Genomic DNA, 16,528 nt, shown 5'->3' on the forward strand with positions numbered 1-16,528 from the left:
GCCCACCACATTTTTCATTGGGGGGAGGGCTGGCGCCCCCAGCCCCCGGTTCCTACGCCCTTGTATATATATATATATATATATATATATATATAGTTATTGACTGGGAGTATAGGGGGTCGGTGAAGCTCACCCCCCCCAAAAAAAAACCCTTCCCTCCTTCCTCCCCCTTCCAAGCTGCACTACTTGACATAGTTTCTGGACATTTCTAACAGTTTTTAACTGTTTCTGCTTGTATTTTGCTCTGTAGAAAATATCTCCGAGTCATAGTATATAGGTTTGCAATGAAGATGGATATTGGTCGTTTGCACATGCCGCGTGACGCAGAATAAACAAAGCTCCCTGTTTCTCTCTCTCTATACTGTTTGTTCTTTCATCTGTTATGGATTACTGATTCCCGGTAGTTTATCAGTTTAAATCAGGGTTGTCCAACCTACGGCCCGCGGGCCACAGTCCGGCCCGCCGCAGGGTTGCGTCCGGCCCGCCAGAAATGCTCTACGGTGCGAAATTTTAGTGAGCAGATTTATTGATAACAATTTGAAGCCATATAATCAATTATTCGAACCTTCTGGGTCCAAAAAACTGCATACAGGTCAGTTTGTGTGACACTCTCAGCGGAGGGGGGGGGGGGGAGGCGGCTGGACTTTATTCATCTGTTTTATCAGGAAGGAAAATAAATCAGTGCGCTCCGCGCGCAGTGCTCACATTCTGTTGCCTAATTGGACTTCGGGCAAAAATCGAAAAATCGAGCGTATACGGGTTCATGCGGCCCCCTCCTTCATCATAATCATTCGATGTGGCCCTCCTCTGCAAAAGGTTGGACAACCCTGGTTTAAATAATTCAATTTCCGTTTTTGGAACGACATAGACATGAGTGAGGATTCGCTATTTGCAAAAACCTGGGATATTGACGTTCGCAGGAAGAAGCTTCCCCGACAAACGATGGAAGGGGACCAACTGCCCCACCCCGAAGGCCCCCCCCCCTTTACGAACGCCACTGGCAAGAGATATACGTTTCGAAGAGTAAAAATTACACAACGCTAACAAGGGAACCTTGCTTGCATAGCTTCAATAGTGGGTATACTTGATAAACCTTCAGTGACGTATGAATTTTCCATCTGGGTGACATGAAATAATCTTTCATAAATCCACTTTCAAATACTGTCCTTAACATTTCCCTTGTCCCCTGGTCGTCATTCGCCTCCCCCGTCCCCCACCCCCGCCCCTCGCTGGACCCCAATAGGCTCGGACTAATGGCACCTATCGAGAAGACCCATCATCGTTTAATGTGTGTTCAAGTCGAATACTGTAATATTAAATATATTCCGAAATTCTTCACATTCGTTGTATAGTGTTAATTACCGTACTATAGTTAGCGGGTGGTTAAAATTATTGTATTCTCATAATCTCATATGTTAATCTACGTCATTCCTATTTCCGTCACAGTAATCTTCTTTTGTTATAGTTACAGCTATATACGCTAAAATGTTCGCCGTTACGTCAATTCCAAGTAAAGACAGGTGTTTTGACATGTTTCATATATTTCACACATTATAAACCTTACAAAAGGTATTTCTGATTTTCTTTTAACTAAATATTAGTTTTATATATATATTATATATATATATATATATATATATATATATATATATATATATATATATATATATATATATATATATATATATATATATATCGTTGCTTTTACATGAAGTTCCCAGGTTTATCAAACAGCATGTTACAAACTTACATGTTCCATAATGATGATTGTCGCTCAATTTACATTCCCGCTCACGTGCATGACCCATATATAACGTATATATAAGACGTATGTTATAATACGAACTTCACAAGCCGCATGAGCATGTTTCGTAATATATTAGTTTTGCTAGATTCCCCGTCATCTCAAGTATTGAAACCTGTTTTTAGTTTATAACGTTAACGGTAGTCCGAATAGGCCCCAAATTATAGCATGCTTTAATCGCTAGAAGTTTTCAAAAAAGTGCTTTACCTCTCCAAATTGTTCTCAGACATTTATAAGGAACACACAAGATGACTGAATGTCCCAGTGAGGGTAATTTTCCTCGATCGATGTAATAAAAACAATTTAAGAATTTTGACCAAAGGTGACCATATCATTGAATTTCTAGCATATTTTGGGGCCAATACAACATACTTATAATAACAGATGTTGTGTAACACTGACCTTTTACTTAAATTTCTCACGTATATCAATTAAGCAGCAGGCTGTTCAGCTGTTCAACGCTGCATCGAAGCTAGTCTTGGCCAAGTCGTTTGTAATATACTCCTTTTCTCGCATGCAAACTGTACATGCCTCAAAGTCCGTTTCTGCCTACCACGAATGTGCTTGCCCACTGCATTTCACATGCCCGAGGATCTATCCAATACAAGTATCAATCAAAAGCGTTGCCGAGCTTTTCTATGGGCAGTATAGAGCAAATAGATACGGAAAATAGCTTTGTGAAGAAGAAGAGTACACTAGGTAGTTCATACTAGGGTCTTAACAAGACTATACATCGAGGCCGGAATTACCTCTTTGGTACGGTATATATTACCACAGTATACGGTATAGGACAGTGTAAGCAAACACAACGTTAGATTGCCAGCTTTGTTAATTGAAAGCGTCACATGCCAAGTTGGTCCAAGCTGTTCCTTTTCTTCTACTCCTCATCCTCCTTCCATGCACTTCTTATTTTGCCCCTGCCTAAATCAGTCGCCTCCCTCTCTCCACCAACCTCCCCCTATCAAATCCTGTGCACGCCACTGCCCGAGTCCCATATTCGGAGAAATCCTTATCTTCCTACTGTAACAATGATAACACGGAAAGATTTCTTCTCATTGCTATAATTTGCATCTTTTGATATAACATTCAATCTTTTGACAGCGCTATTTAACCAACATTTTACAAAATAAAGGCAAACTTGACTACTTTACTTTATTTATTTGTTAATATTGAAATCTCTGTTTTCTTTCGTTTTGTATCACATTCTCCCTTTTCGGTTGTGGATTGCAAATAACGTCGACAGATGGTCTATATAGCAGAAGATTCGCATATAAAAAAATAAAAAAAATTAGGTTAAAATACTTATTTACGACATGTTGAAAAGAAAAATAAATTTCAGGAGACTTATAGGGTCTCCACTAATTTAATTTCAATTTGTAAAGATTATGCAGAGTGCTTTAAATGAAAATATTAATTTTATTAGGACTGTCATTAATAAGCGGTTGAGTATGAGATCATTATGAAACGAAAAAAAAATATCATTTGATTGCCTGACAATCCTTTTGATAACGCAAAGGGTCCATCTGAGGACCCCCGTGGTGCGCAAACCCATAAAGTTGAAAAGGTGGGTTGGCAAATACATAGTCTACCCTCCCCCTCCCCAACTTCAAACGTGAGAGGAAAGCGCTCACCCCCCCCCCCCCGTGTAACAACAACTATACTTTTTTGACATAAGAACTCAATTTATTATATTGCGGTGGTTTATACCGGTACTTTCTAAGTTTCTAGCGTGCGTGCAGACGTTACATTCTGAGGTATACATAAAACAATATTGCGGGAATCGTTTGGCCTGGACGTATCATCTCTTATATAATTCACGACAAAGGAAATTTATATTGGATGTACATACCGGGGGGTATACGTTATGTCACCCGTTAACTGTTCACGGAAGCATTAATATTATCTCATGTCTTAATGGTTAACAGGGTACAAAGATGAGATAAAGTGACCCTTTAAGTCCTCTGGCATCTAGATACAGTTCAGATGCTTTATGCATTTTGTTTTTATTCAAAGTTTATGGTATTGTAATAGTAAAAAGTTGACTTAAATATGTAATGAAGGAGGAAAATGATGGCAAAAGTAACCCAAATAAAACACATTAACTTTTGATAGTTTTGCTGTTCTTGTGCAGCAACGTTCTTCTCCTTTCAGTGTCTAAAATTTAGATTTTGTTATAAGTTATCATGACTATTGTTATTTCAGACAGAAAAGAACAAAGAAAGAAACAAGTACAACCTATTGTACAGTATGATAAACTATATATTTTATTTTATTCGTTATGAACATGATGATCGACACACTCTACATAGTGTAATGAACAATGACAATGTCTATTCTTTGTTGGGGCCTCAAGAAACAGATTTATTATGATGAGACTGGATTCAAGTAACCTTCTCGCTATCTTTAGAAATCGGTAGCAAGAGTTAACTTGTGGCAAGAATGTCCTTACAATTTATTGGAAAAGTCACATCTTTAATATTTTCTCTATATACTTACTGTTGAAAATGATGGCGTCCTTCCTCTTAATCATACAGCGCTAGCTCTATATCAGCACTGTAAACATCTATTGTCGGTTGATATTCTTCTCCTCGTAAAATCTTCGGTATGATCGCTAGGAAACGATATATGTTAATTCAGGCTCAACTTTAGGAAAATCATCTGCCCAAAGGTAGGACAATTAAAAGGTAACTATATGAACTGTAGCACTAGCAAAAATATTAATCAGTAGTATAAAATTTGGTTCTCATGTATTTTAAGAGTTATCTAATTAATGATGCCTGTGTAACCTGTAGTAGCTTTCTTAACTTTTGGACTTAAGCGAAAAAGTAAGCTGTGGCCTTTCTTGTTGCCATAGCTGCAAATTTGTTGTGCCCGCGTGAGGTTAGAACGTATGCACCGACCGTCCGTACGGTCAATGTACACTGCGTGTACTATACATGCACTACACGCCACATATATCAATACAGTCATACCATTCAAGGCAATCAACCTTAGCCGTTCGGTAGGCCTCTGTTGGATTGGATTTAATCGGATTAAACGAAGCGATAAAGTAGGAATTAATTTTATTTTTGTAATTGCAGTGACCCAGTTAATTTCGGATAGATTCAACGATATTTTTAAACAAATACATCAATATTAAGTTAAAATTAGCCTCACTTAGTCCTTTGATTGTTTAGTAATCTCGCAAGTTATGGAACGGGGTCACTTCAACGTTAGTAATAATAAAGGCTAACTTTAAGTTGCGAGTGAATTTGCTTCGCAGATTTCAGAATTAGTTTCAAAAACATGGAGAGGGCTATAGTTCACTAGTTGTTTTCTTTTTGTTGATGTCATATGTTATATACCATCCTATTCAACTTACAAGGCAACAAACCCGCCATCTTTGGCGAATGTTTTGGTGACCAGTAAATAGTCTAACATAGGTAAAGGCTATATGTTATCTTATGTTAGGCTAGACCTTTGTCTTCGGCGTTCGGGAATGACGTCATAATAAAAATGCAAACAATCCTAGCCTAACGTAACAAACTGCATGATGATTGCTAGCCTAGCCGAACTACTTTTCACAAGATCGATCGACCCATGCAGTTTTGCATTTTCGTTGTTAAAGCCTAGGCCTAAAGGTATTTTATCAAACATAAGTGCATTCGTTTAACTAAATGTTCATTTTATATTTTGTACTTGCGATCCTAGCCGATTCTTGGCTTTATTGACTTTAAACCCCCAAATCTACAACAAAATATACATGTTTACACAGTCATAACGAAAGATAATTTGCAAACATTATATTTGCATAGATTAAATTGGCTTAGGCCTAGGCCTGTAGGCTATAGATCGATTTTTTAAATGTTTCATGTGAGGTTTTACATCATATATATATGTTGGGGGGGGGGGGGTTGAATATATTTGTTTTTGTCATTTTAAATATATTTTGTCTGATTCTTATATTATATAATATAAAAATCAGACAAAGTAATGTATAAAACTCATAATATGAGGTTTAAATATATTTAAGTTTTTGTTTTTATTGTCTTGCTTTTTTTTGTAGTAATGGCCTCTTATATTTTAATGCCCATGATTGTAAATCTAAGGATCTTAAGAAGATGAGCTACAGTTCCTTTATTGAAGAAAGTATAGTATATAAAAGAATTAATAAATGCTTAATCTATATGTCTAACCTCTAAAGTTAAACTGGGTGGAAAAAGTTTGACATTTAAAAGAAATTTGCAAGTTGACATTCAGACATGTTGGATGCTTCTTTTAGCCTAGACCTAGGCTAGCCTACTATCTTTCATCCCTTCCCATAACTGCTGAAGCCCTAGGGTATACTTGAATATCAAAGTCTTGTAATTTTCCAATGTTTAGAAGACCACTAAATAGCCTAAACTTCTTTACTTGGGTGGGGTTTGCACTTTCAATTCTAATGAGTAGATTTATTTATTAGTCTTTAAGATTGAAAATGACAATTTCACCACTGATGTCATTGCAAGTACTGTGTGTTCGGAAGAGGTACTTCCCAAACTCCTTTTCATTTTGGAAAAGGGGGAAACTTTGATGTCGTCTGATGAAAAGTTGTATGTAGCGAGGAATGTAAACTCACACTACTGTGTCACAAATGATTGCAAACACATTGTTGGGATGTTTAGTAAGTCTTGACCTCCAATGCTTTGGGAGACTGCTGTATTTCTAAAGCATAAATAATTATTGTATCCATGTGGTTGCCATGGACATCTCAGTTAACTATCAGTAAAGCATGTAGTGTCCATGATTATTTACCATGACACATTATTATTGTTAGTCAACTTACTCTGTTAGTGTTATATAATTGATCACAGTTGACTGACCCTATCATCTTTCATTGCATGTTACTGCCAAATTCAACCCTGGGCACAAACAATGGCTACCATGCTTAGGGTAAATTATGCCAGAAAGCATGCCCCATATGCCCTTCCACCTACATGGAACAACACAAAGAAATGATGTTGTCTCTGTTGTGTAGAGCCGTGAAAAGAAAGTCCAATTTCTTAAGTACACTGTACACACCCACATAGCAAAAAAATCTTGCAAACAATGTAAAGAGGGAATTTGCCAAAATTTTGATCAATTGTTTCTACTTCCAATAACAATATACCAAACTTTGACTCATGGAAAGGCTGTTGAATGCAGTGTATTACTATTTAATTGTCATAATTGAAAACAAAATATTTGTGATCCCCATCCACCTCCCCCCCCCCTCTCCACACACAAATAAAAAAAATTAAGATGATATGCTATGTATCAATATAGACTGATATAGTCAGGGTTGTAAGCAAAGGGTACAAGGTGTTTGAAGTCATCCTGCATACACATGCCAGGCATCCAAAGTATGTGGTGTAAAGAATATCCCTTCAATTTGATTACACAGGTCTATGATTTATTGTACCACCAATACTGTATTACTTAAGCTAATAATCATAATATTAATGAATACAATGAAAACACTAAATTTGATTACATTAATATCGCATGACCTTTCTTTGCAGCATGTATCACCGCTACGTCTGCAGTAAGCAACCATACTTCATTCCACTTCCTGTGAATGAAAATGGAGAATCACCCCCAAGAACTCCTGATCTTCCTTCTGACATCAGGGCCCAAGAAGTCTTGGATGAGGTTATGCTCCGCAGACAACACCGCCTAACACCAATTCCACCTTCATCTCAAAGCAAGCCTACCACTCAACAAAAAAGTGATAACAGCATCACTATTGAGGACTTGGGTGAGTTGTCTTGTTATTAACTTCAGCTATTAGGCACCTCCCCTAGTTGCAATTGAAATTTTAATACATGAATATTTTATAAGAGGCAAGGAATAATTCATACTTCAAATGTAATAGCATAAGATAGGAAAGAAGGAGGGAATGGGGGAAGGAATGATACCAACCATGTTCATCCGACATAGAGATAGTGATCAACCACAACAGTAGGGAGATGTTATTCCTTTTCTCAGGAAAAGAATGTACTAGATAATAACCTTGTCTTTACACTGGGGATGGAGGAGTGATTGTTACATTTTTGTCTGTTGTTTGGTTGTGGTAAGAAATGGCACTATCTAGGCTTCTCACAACATGAGTACCACAATTTTGCATGGAAAGTGGCAGACGTGAAAAATGTAGAAGGAAAAGTTCCCAGTGGGAATGTGCTTCAAATTTCCCTTTCTCATCCCACACTTCCCTCTCTCAGTGGCTCCAGTTATTTCCCTCGGTTTCAAATGTTTGAATTGAAAGGGCAGAACATAATTACACCAATACATGGGCCATCAGTAAATATGCCTTTAGAACTAGATACTAGATACAGCCTTAATTATCCTGACGAAGCAACTTCACCAATGTAAAATTATATTATTTGCTTGACATAATATTGTTGTAGAATTGCAGTATTTAATAAAATTTTAAATGATGGTTAGTGACCTTTTGGATGTTTCAGGGTAAGCCACTTCGGGAACATCAGGTAAACTGGAGATTTTGCCTCTGTATGTTATAAAGATTTTCCTATGTTACATATTTTTCAGTGACCAAAACAGTTTTTAAAAAATGGCAACTTAGTTGCAATCCTTGATTCTATTTTAGTGTGGTATTTTCAATGTTAAAGACACCAGCATTGCAGTAGTCCTATCGACAGCTGAACTTTTAAGGTCAGTACGGTCTGACACAGTGTAAAAAGATTTTGTCACACTGTTCCAATGTTGATGCAAGTCACTTCATTAATTGCATGCTGGGAAGTTGGAAGGACAGTAAGGTAAATGCATAAGAGTCCCTTGGTGTTTGCATCCAAATGTATAGAATTTTCACCATTAATTTTTGGGAACCAAATGTGAAAATAAGAGGGTACTAGGCTCTGATTGGCCTTCGTCAACTTGCCAAGCTGTGTCTTTGAAGTACCCAAAAACATAATTGGGTGCTGTTTTTGTAGTGTAGAAACTTCTACAAAATGACTGTACCTGTACATAATATTGTGTAGGTCAAATATAGCATCATACTACATAACAACGACCCCTTGCAGAATGTACTGGGCTGACTGCATTTCTACCACAGAACATTAACAAGCAATAACTATTTGCTGCTCAAGGGTTTGCATTGACTTACAATTTAGTCCATTGTTGCCAGTTTTAGTGGTCAAATCGGGTGAAGACAAGCCAACTAAAAATTTGCTGTTATCTGATAATAATTGACTGTGTATATGGATAGGAATTGTGTTGGTCTCTTAGATGTATATTAGAGAGTGAAAATGAAGGTAAAAAAATTACAATGTTTTTATCAATGCATATAGGCCCTGAGTCAAAGTCAACAACATGAATTGGTTGAAATTAATGTTCTTTGGTGGAATTTAACAATTTTCAGCTCAGCCCTTTCTCTTAAATTTGAAGTCCTTAAAAAAAAATGCCAAATGCTGTTTGGAAACTTCATTTTCCTCCGACCAATAAAATTAAGAAACTCCAAATTTGACACTGGCATCTCTACTGAAGTCGAAAACCCATTGTCTTAATACATTCCAGCAATTTCCATAGGCCTTGCAGACAAAACTTTCAACAACATTAGTTTGCTAAGTTTGCTCTTGATATGAATGGTTCATTTTTGATATACTGTAGTGTACCATGTGGTTGTGCATGAAGTACATTTCCGTGCAAAGCATCATGAAAGGCAATTTAAAACAAAAGTGTGCTGATGATACAAATCTCTGAATGGAGCTTGTGTACAAGGATTGGTAAACTCAGTTAATTTGCATGCACCCACAATTATTGAAACTAATAATGTAATATTTGCAAACAAAAAGAATATTGTGTTTCAAAAACAACAACAAAAGAACACAACATCATCACCTTGACAAACCTAATTAGTGACTTTGATCTTAGAATTTCAACACTCCACAAAGTTTGCAATATGAAGTTATTTAACATAAATGGTACTTTCTCAGTCAAATTAAAACAATGTGAGGCTATTCTGAATTTGCCACAATTTGATAGAGTTTTCATTTGTGCTTACCATCAAATATTTAAATATATATTGTTGTTGCAAAATAAGTTTCCTTTTTACAAAGTCAATAACAATACCATGTTAACCTCACAAATTCCCCACTTACTGTACTGTACAGTACAGTATCAAAGATTATTTTACAGTGCACTAGCAATTCAGCTCATTTTTTAATACAGCTTTGATACTGAATAGCTATGTCTTGGTTTGAATTATTAAAAACTCCCATGTTCACCCAATTGTTAAAGTCTTGAGGGATTGCCTAGAGGAGATTTCAGAAATAGTCTATATGTTCTGGTTCTGAGTTTGATGAATTGGTTATAAGCAATACTGACTGCATGGCTCTAATTTTTGTTTTCTTATGCAGTTGGTGCCAGACGGAGCATTACACCAGACATCAACCAGTATTGTTCCTACAACTTTAACGTCAGTCCTCCAAACAACGACGAGGACCAAGATGATGGGCTTGATGAGGCTATGATCGCCAAGCTTACAGAGCCCAAACCTTTGCTCCTTTATTCCTCTTTCCAACAACAATCAGGTCAGTGGAAATTGTTGTATTGGTGTCCAATAATATACTAACTGTTGACAGGCTCCATGCCAGAATTAAAAGTTTGGGAATCACAATTGCTGGCTGAAGCCCTTCCTGGAAATATGTCAAGACTATGGGTTTACTCTTTGGTCGGCTTCTATGCAAAATGGTTTTATCATTTCCATCAGTTTAACAAAATTTGCATAGAACAAGTATTTACTTATAAGCATTTGTTATCAGCATTGAGTCGGTTCATAGCATCCCTCCATGCCCCACTCCCATATCTCCCTCATAGCCTTAAATATGTCTTAATGTAATGCATTACTTCATGAATCCCAACTACACAAAAGTATGAACTAAACATGCTATAAGCATTAATTGCCATATATAAGGAAACAGAATTATCTATCTGATTATAACTTGGTATCCTACAGGTTTCGACTTCTTAAAATTAATGTAACACACATTCAGTTTATATGATTTCAAACTATATCTACTTGAGGTCATTCATTTTCTGGTATTAACTCTCTTTAGTTCGGGAAACGGCTTCACCACCAAGGAACTTTTCAAATGTGCTGTTTGATATTCCATCCTTGATGAATGTTAGAGAGGAGTCAATGGCTTCAACCGGCCAACAAACTGTACAATTGGAGGACACCACCACTGTGACAGAATCAAAGCAAAAACACAGTAAGAGCAGAGATGAAGAAACCGAGGAGCAGCGAGAGCGCAGGAAGAGAAGGAAGGAAAGCCGCCGCAAACACAAGCATCATAAGAGAAGCACTGATGCCACTGCCACAACCTTGGAGGAACAAGCAGAAGAAATGCAACATTCTCATAATAAATATGATGGCGTTGGAGGCAAGAGAGAAAGCCGCAAGCACAGACATCATAAGAGAAGCACTGATGCCACAACCTTGGAGGAACAAGCAGAAGAAATGCAACATTCTCATGATACATATGATGGCAAGAGGGAAAGCCACAAGCACAGACATCATAAGAGAAGCACTGATGCCACTGCCACAACCTTGGAGGAACAAGCAGAAGAAATGCAACATTCTCATGATACATATGATGGCAAGAGGGAAAGCCGCAAGCACAGACATCATAAGAGAAGCACTGATGCCACTGCCACAATCTTGGAGGAACAAGCAGAAAAAAAGGAACATTCTCATGATACATATGATGGCAAAAGGGAAAGCCGCAAGCACAGACATCATAAGAGAAGCACTGATGCCACTGCCACAACCTTGGAGGAGCAAGCAGAAGAAATGCAGCATTCTCACGATAAATATGATGGCAAGAGGGAAAGCCGCAAGCACAGACATCATAAGAGAAGCACTGATGCCACTGCCACAACCTTGGAGGAGCAAGCAGAAGAAATGCAACATTCTCATGATACATATGATGGTGTTGGAGGCAAGAGGGAAAGCCGCAAGCACAGACATCATAAGAGAAGCACTGATGCCACTGCCACAACCTTGGAGGAGCAAGCAGAAGAAATGCAACATTCTCATGATACATATGATGGTGTTGGAGGCAAGAGGGAAAGCCGCAAGCACAGACATCATAAGAGAAGCACTGATGCCACTGCCACAACCATGGAGAGACAAGCAGAAGAAATGCAACATTCTCATGATAAATATGATGGTGTTGGAGGCAAGAGGGAAAGCCGCAAGCACAGACATCATAAGAGAAGCACTGATGCCACTGCCACAACCTTTGAGGGACAAGCAGAAGAAATGCAACATTCTCATGATAAATATGATGGTGTTGGAGGCAAGAAGAAAAGTCGCAAACACAAGCATCATAAGAAAAGCACTGATGCCACTGCCACAATCTTTGAGGGACAAGCAGAATATATGCAGCATTCTCCTGAAAGTTTGGAAGACTTTACAGTGAAGGAAGACAGCCACAAGCACAAGCATCACAAGATATACACTGATGCCACTGCCACACCTATTGAAGAAGAAGCAGAAGAACTTACAGCTCACGATAGTTTTGAAGGCTTTGATGTCATCTATTCACCAGATGCTATCACTATCGATACTGCTCCTTATCCTTTCATAAACAACACCTCATATACCTCAACCAACAAAGCAGTCCAACTGCAAACACCAACCAATACTCCATCCATCAAAGCTTCATTGGTTCCATCATCAGTGGCACCCAACAAAACGGATGCATTGAAATGGAGGAAGAATACCACCCCTAAGGTTGAAACTGGTCCTATCAAGCCAGCCTACACAACCAACTTGGAGGAGAAAGAAGTTGTCAATTACCAGTTTGATGACATCACAAATATCTTAACTGCCACGGAGGAGAAACCATCCACCAAGCCAGGAAAGGCCCTCATTGAGGAGGTTGCCAAGGAAGTACAAAGCTACTTTAGTCATCCATCTATTGATGCCACTGCTGGTGTTACTAGCAGGGAGGTAGGGTCATCAATTTGCATTCTCATTTAGATGATAATTCAAAAAGAAAAAGCACAGCAAAGTTCAATTTATGAGAGAAATATCAGGAGTGGTCATACTTTCCCAAGTTTGACACATCACATGGGTAAAATGGATATTATCAAATTTTTAGCTACAAAATTCTACAACATAGTTTCCATCATGCTTTCTCAATTAAAAGTCCTCATGTAGTAATATATATATATATATATATATATATATATATATATATATATATATATATATATATATATATATATATATATATATATATATATATATATATATATATATATATATGCAGTAGTTCGGCTTAAGTAACTACTGAGCCAAACTCACCCATTTTAAATGTTACATGCAGTTGAGTTCTAAATTTGAAGTGCATTAAGTCTTCAGTTGTCATTATTGTATGTCTTTATTGCAAGCATTGTAAGACAAACTGACATTGTAACATTTTGTTATATTATTTATATAATTATATATTGTTATATTATTTATATATTCATTTAGGACCCATATCAACCACAGCATGCTCCATCAGATGATCAGCAGCAAAGACAGAGGGAGACTGACCGCATCATCAACAAATACTGCGCTAACAGCTTCAAGGAGAGTCAGGTAAGCTGTTTATAATGCAGGGTGTAATACTGGTAGTCTTGGTTGCCTGCATTTTCTATGCAGTATCGTGGTCTGTTTTCATTACTACCAATTTTTTTTAGTGTTTAACGTCATTTGCATTTGTCTCAATCTAAATACCACTAATTAATAACTTTTCTACCTGTAGGTGTACACTCCAAGGTCTCTAAAAGCACCAGCAAAGATTATTGAGGAAGAAATCATTCCAATCGCCAACTGCTCGGTTGGCAGGTTTGGACGAATTATCTATACACCACTTAATGTCGAGTTTGCTTCTGACCTAACGCCATCTCTACCTGACTCTAATTACAATAACACTGAGTCCACTCCTCTCACACCCTGTCCTCCAAAAACACCTCATCCACCAACAGTTGGAACAAGGCAGCCTCGTCCACCGACTGCCAGGCCACGTCCTCCAACTGCCAGGCCACACCCTCCAATGGCAAAACCTTGCCCTCCAGCAGCCAAACCGCGACCTCCAACAGCCAAACCGCGACCTCCAACTGCCAAAACACGACCCCCAACGGCCAAAGCACGTCCACTTTCATCAAGAGCACAACTTCGCCCACCATCAATCCGGATCCTCCTGGAACCTCAGAGGAGTGCTTACAAGGAAATTGGAGGGGTGGAGTGGAAAACTGAAGAGTCATCTCAGTTTCCAGAGATCAACCAGACTGGAATACTCAGTTCTGCTGAACAGGTCTGCCGACGCCCACCATCAACACGCCACTCAGAGGACGAGCCCTCTAACAACACTTTCATGCCACAACCACCAGTTGGACCACATTGCCTAGACTCAAGGGAATACAGAGCAAGGCGGCGAGCACAGCGAAATCAAAATGTAGGCCCTGGAGGAAGAGTGCGGACTACCAAAGGGCATCGGCTCTAATATTTCTCCCCTGCAATTGTATTTACTCACAAAAAATCTTTAACTAATCATGATAAATTTTTATTCAACAACGTAATTTTAGAACTTCTTGCTAAGCCATATCTAAAACTACTTTAAAATTCATCTTAAAATTTGATGAAAAGGATTGTGAAACTGCCATGACGTAACTGACAACTTGACCTTTCCAGTGATCCTCTTAAGGGTTTCTTGTGGGTGCTCCCCATCCCCCTGTTACATCCCATTCCTTCCCTCCCCTCCCTTCCCTCCCCTTTCCCTTCCAAAGCTTCTCTGCCCAGTATGATATGTGTCTGCCAAACCCCACTGCCCCATCCCCTTCTTCAACACTTATAGCCACTGTAGAAACCACTTACTAACTTTGCTGGTTAATTCTCACTTTTGTACTTGAAACTTTCCAAAAATATTGACAAAACTCAAAACATTTACATAATCATCCAGCATAGTTGTTTCCAGTTGTTAGTCTTTGTCCATTGTCCCAATAGTTGCATTGTCATGCTGCAAACTACAGTTTGTACAAAATATTAGCAATATATCTATGGAATTAAATGTTTTGATTTGACTACAGCATTTGTTGATCAAGTGGCATCTCTTGTACCACAAGTTAGCATATATATTGACAAACAGGCAACAGCTGTTCTAGTAAATGTGACAGGTATGTAATCTACCAGCAAAGTACACACTCAAAAGTCAGTGTGTACAGTTTTTTAGTACTTCCCTTGATGTGCAGTGCTCTCATTGCATTAAACACCACTTTATGTATGTTATATGTATATTTGTTCTTTGTCCTGTAACCAAATCATGCCAACAGATCACAAAAGGGAGCAGTTCAGATCCACTTTGCAGTAACATCAGGCTGTAGAGAGTAAGGTAAGGTGCAGTGTATGTGCCATTTTCTTGTGTGCATGGGCAAAGGTGAATGTTCTGGATGCTATGAATATCTGACAAACATTGAACAACTGATTTATGCATGCATGATGTAATACACTAACAACATATGCTAGAGGTCACTTTTCTAGCCTTGACATGTGGAACAGTACGGGAGTGTCACAAATCATGTGGTGCAAGTGGCATTTCAGTGACAATGTGTTAACAGTATGGAGTTGCAATACATCCGCATTGGATGAACCAGTATCATATGTCATGATCAAGACTCTCACAAGGGACAGGCTGAATACATCAGTATACCTGGATCATGTTATATTTTGGATAGGTTCATGGCACATTCTTTGCTCCTCCAAGTGAAGAAATTACTCACTTAATAAGCACTATGTAGCTCCTCAGATTTCTGATTGATGTTGCTTTTATCTACATGTTCTGCATTTTCAAATGTTGGTGTATATTTTTATCTCTTCTGTGGAATGGCTTAGCATGGATAAAGGAAAGTAGGCTCTAGACTTTCTCTAAAGATTATGGAATGCAAAGACAAGGTCCCTCATATCCAGTTTGACCACTCTAGCTCAACATACATCCATGTGACATTGGTTAGTTTCAGCTCTCTCATAAGTTCTGCACATTTCAAATTTGCCATTGGTTTCTTTCATACAAATGTTGCATATGCCTTATATTAAAAATCCAATATTGTTGCGTATGAAACACAAACCAGAATATGCAACAATGTATATCACTACCAGAGTATGCACAGGTAATATGCTCTCCACAGTTGTAGAAGAAGATTTCAAAATGAAGAGAAGGCATGGATTTTGTATTCAAGTGACCAGTGAGTGGAAGAATGAATAAATCAACATCAGTATGGAGGGCCCGAGACGACCTTTGCCATATTGGGTCTCTTTTAGATGGAGGAACTTTTGTCAATTCTTTGAACCACTCAGTGATACAGTATTTCAGGTCAGAGTACTACGTCAATTTCAAGGCTCTTCAGTTTAGCAGGGCCATGTGCATAGTACTAGGCAACATCAGATGTTGAAGATACACAGAAAGATTAGAGTACATTTTAATGAAAAGGCACTTTCTTTGTAAACTCTCTCATTACTTTGAGGAGCATTTTTTGTTACGAAGGCTGTCAATACTATAGGTATAATGGGTTGGTGATACAGGTATGTCTATATGGTACATTTAGTGAGTGACCGACTCTCTCACATGCTAGATAATATGCAGATGGACAGGTAAGACAATGTGCACATTTCAATCAAGCCATTCGTTCAATTCTACAACTTATATACTACAGTTCTCG

General features: G+C 38.1%; 1 protein-coding gene across 1 annotated transcript; it reads left to right on the forward strand.

The window, feature by feature from the left end:
* The first annotated feature begins 4,190 nt into the window (after positions 1-4,190).
* On the forward strand, positions 4,191-16,528 carry LOC139971751 (uncharacterized). Its single transcript, XM_071978474.1, has 6 exons — positions 4,191-4,853; positions 7,324-7,559; positions 10,177-10,350; positions 10,876-12,776; positions 13,305-13,412; positions 13,579-16,528. The coding sequence occupies exons 2-6, from the start codon at positions 7,325-7,327 to the stop codon at positions 14,317-14,319; spliced, it is 3,159 nt and encodes a 1,052-aa protein (XP_071834575.1). The 5' UTR covers positions 4,191-4,853; position 7,324; the 3' UTR covers positions 14,320-16,528.

The sequence above is a fragment of the Apostichopus japonicus genome, chromosome 8 (genome assembly GCF_037975245.1).
Source record: "Apostichopus japonicus isolate 1M-3 chromosome 8, ASM3797524v1, whole genome shotgun sequence".
Classification (NCBI taxonomy): domain Eukaryota; kingdom Metazoa; phylum Echinodermata; class Holothuroidea; order Aspidochirotida; family Stichopodidae; genus Apostichopus; species Apostichopus japonicus.

What these genes read in the sequence shown, in the direction of transcription:
- LOC139971751 (XM_071978474.1), top strand. Translation starts at nt 7,325, where the DNA reads ATGTATCACCGCTACGTCTGCAGTAAGCAACCATACTTCATTCCACTT. An exon ending in CTCTTTCCAACAACAATCAG is followed by an intron (nt 10,351 to 10,875) that starts GTCAGTGGAAAT and finishes AACTCTCTTTAG; the next exon opens with TTCGGGAAACGGCTTCACCA. An exon ending in CTGGTGTTACTAGCAGGGAG is followed by an intron (nt 12,777 to 13,304) that starts GTAGGGTCATCA and finishes ATATTCATTTAG; the next exon opens with GACCCATATCAACCACAGCA.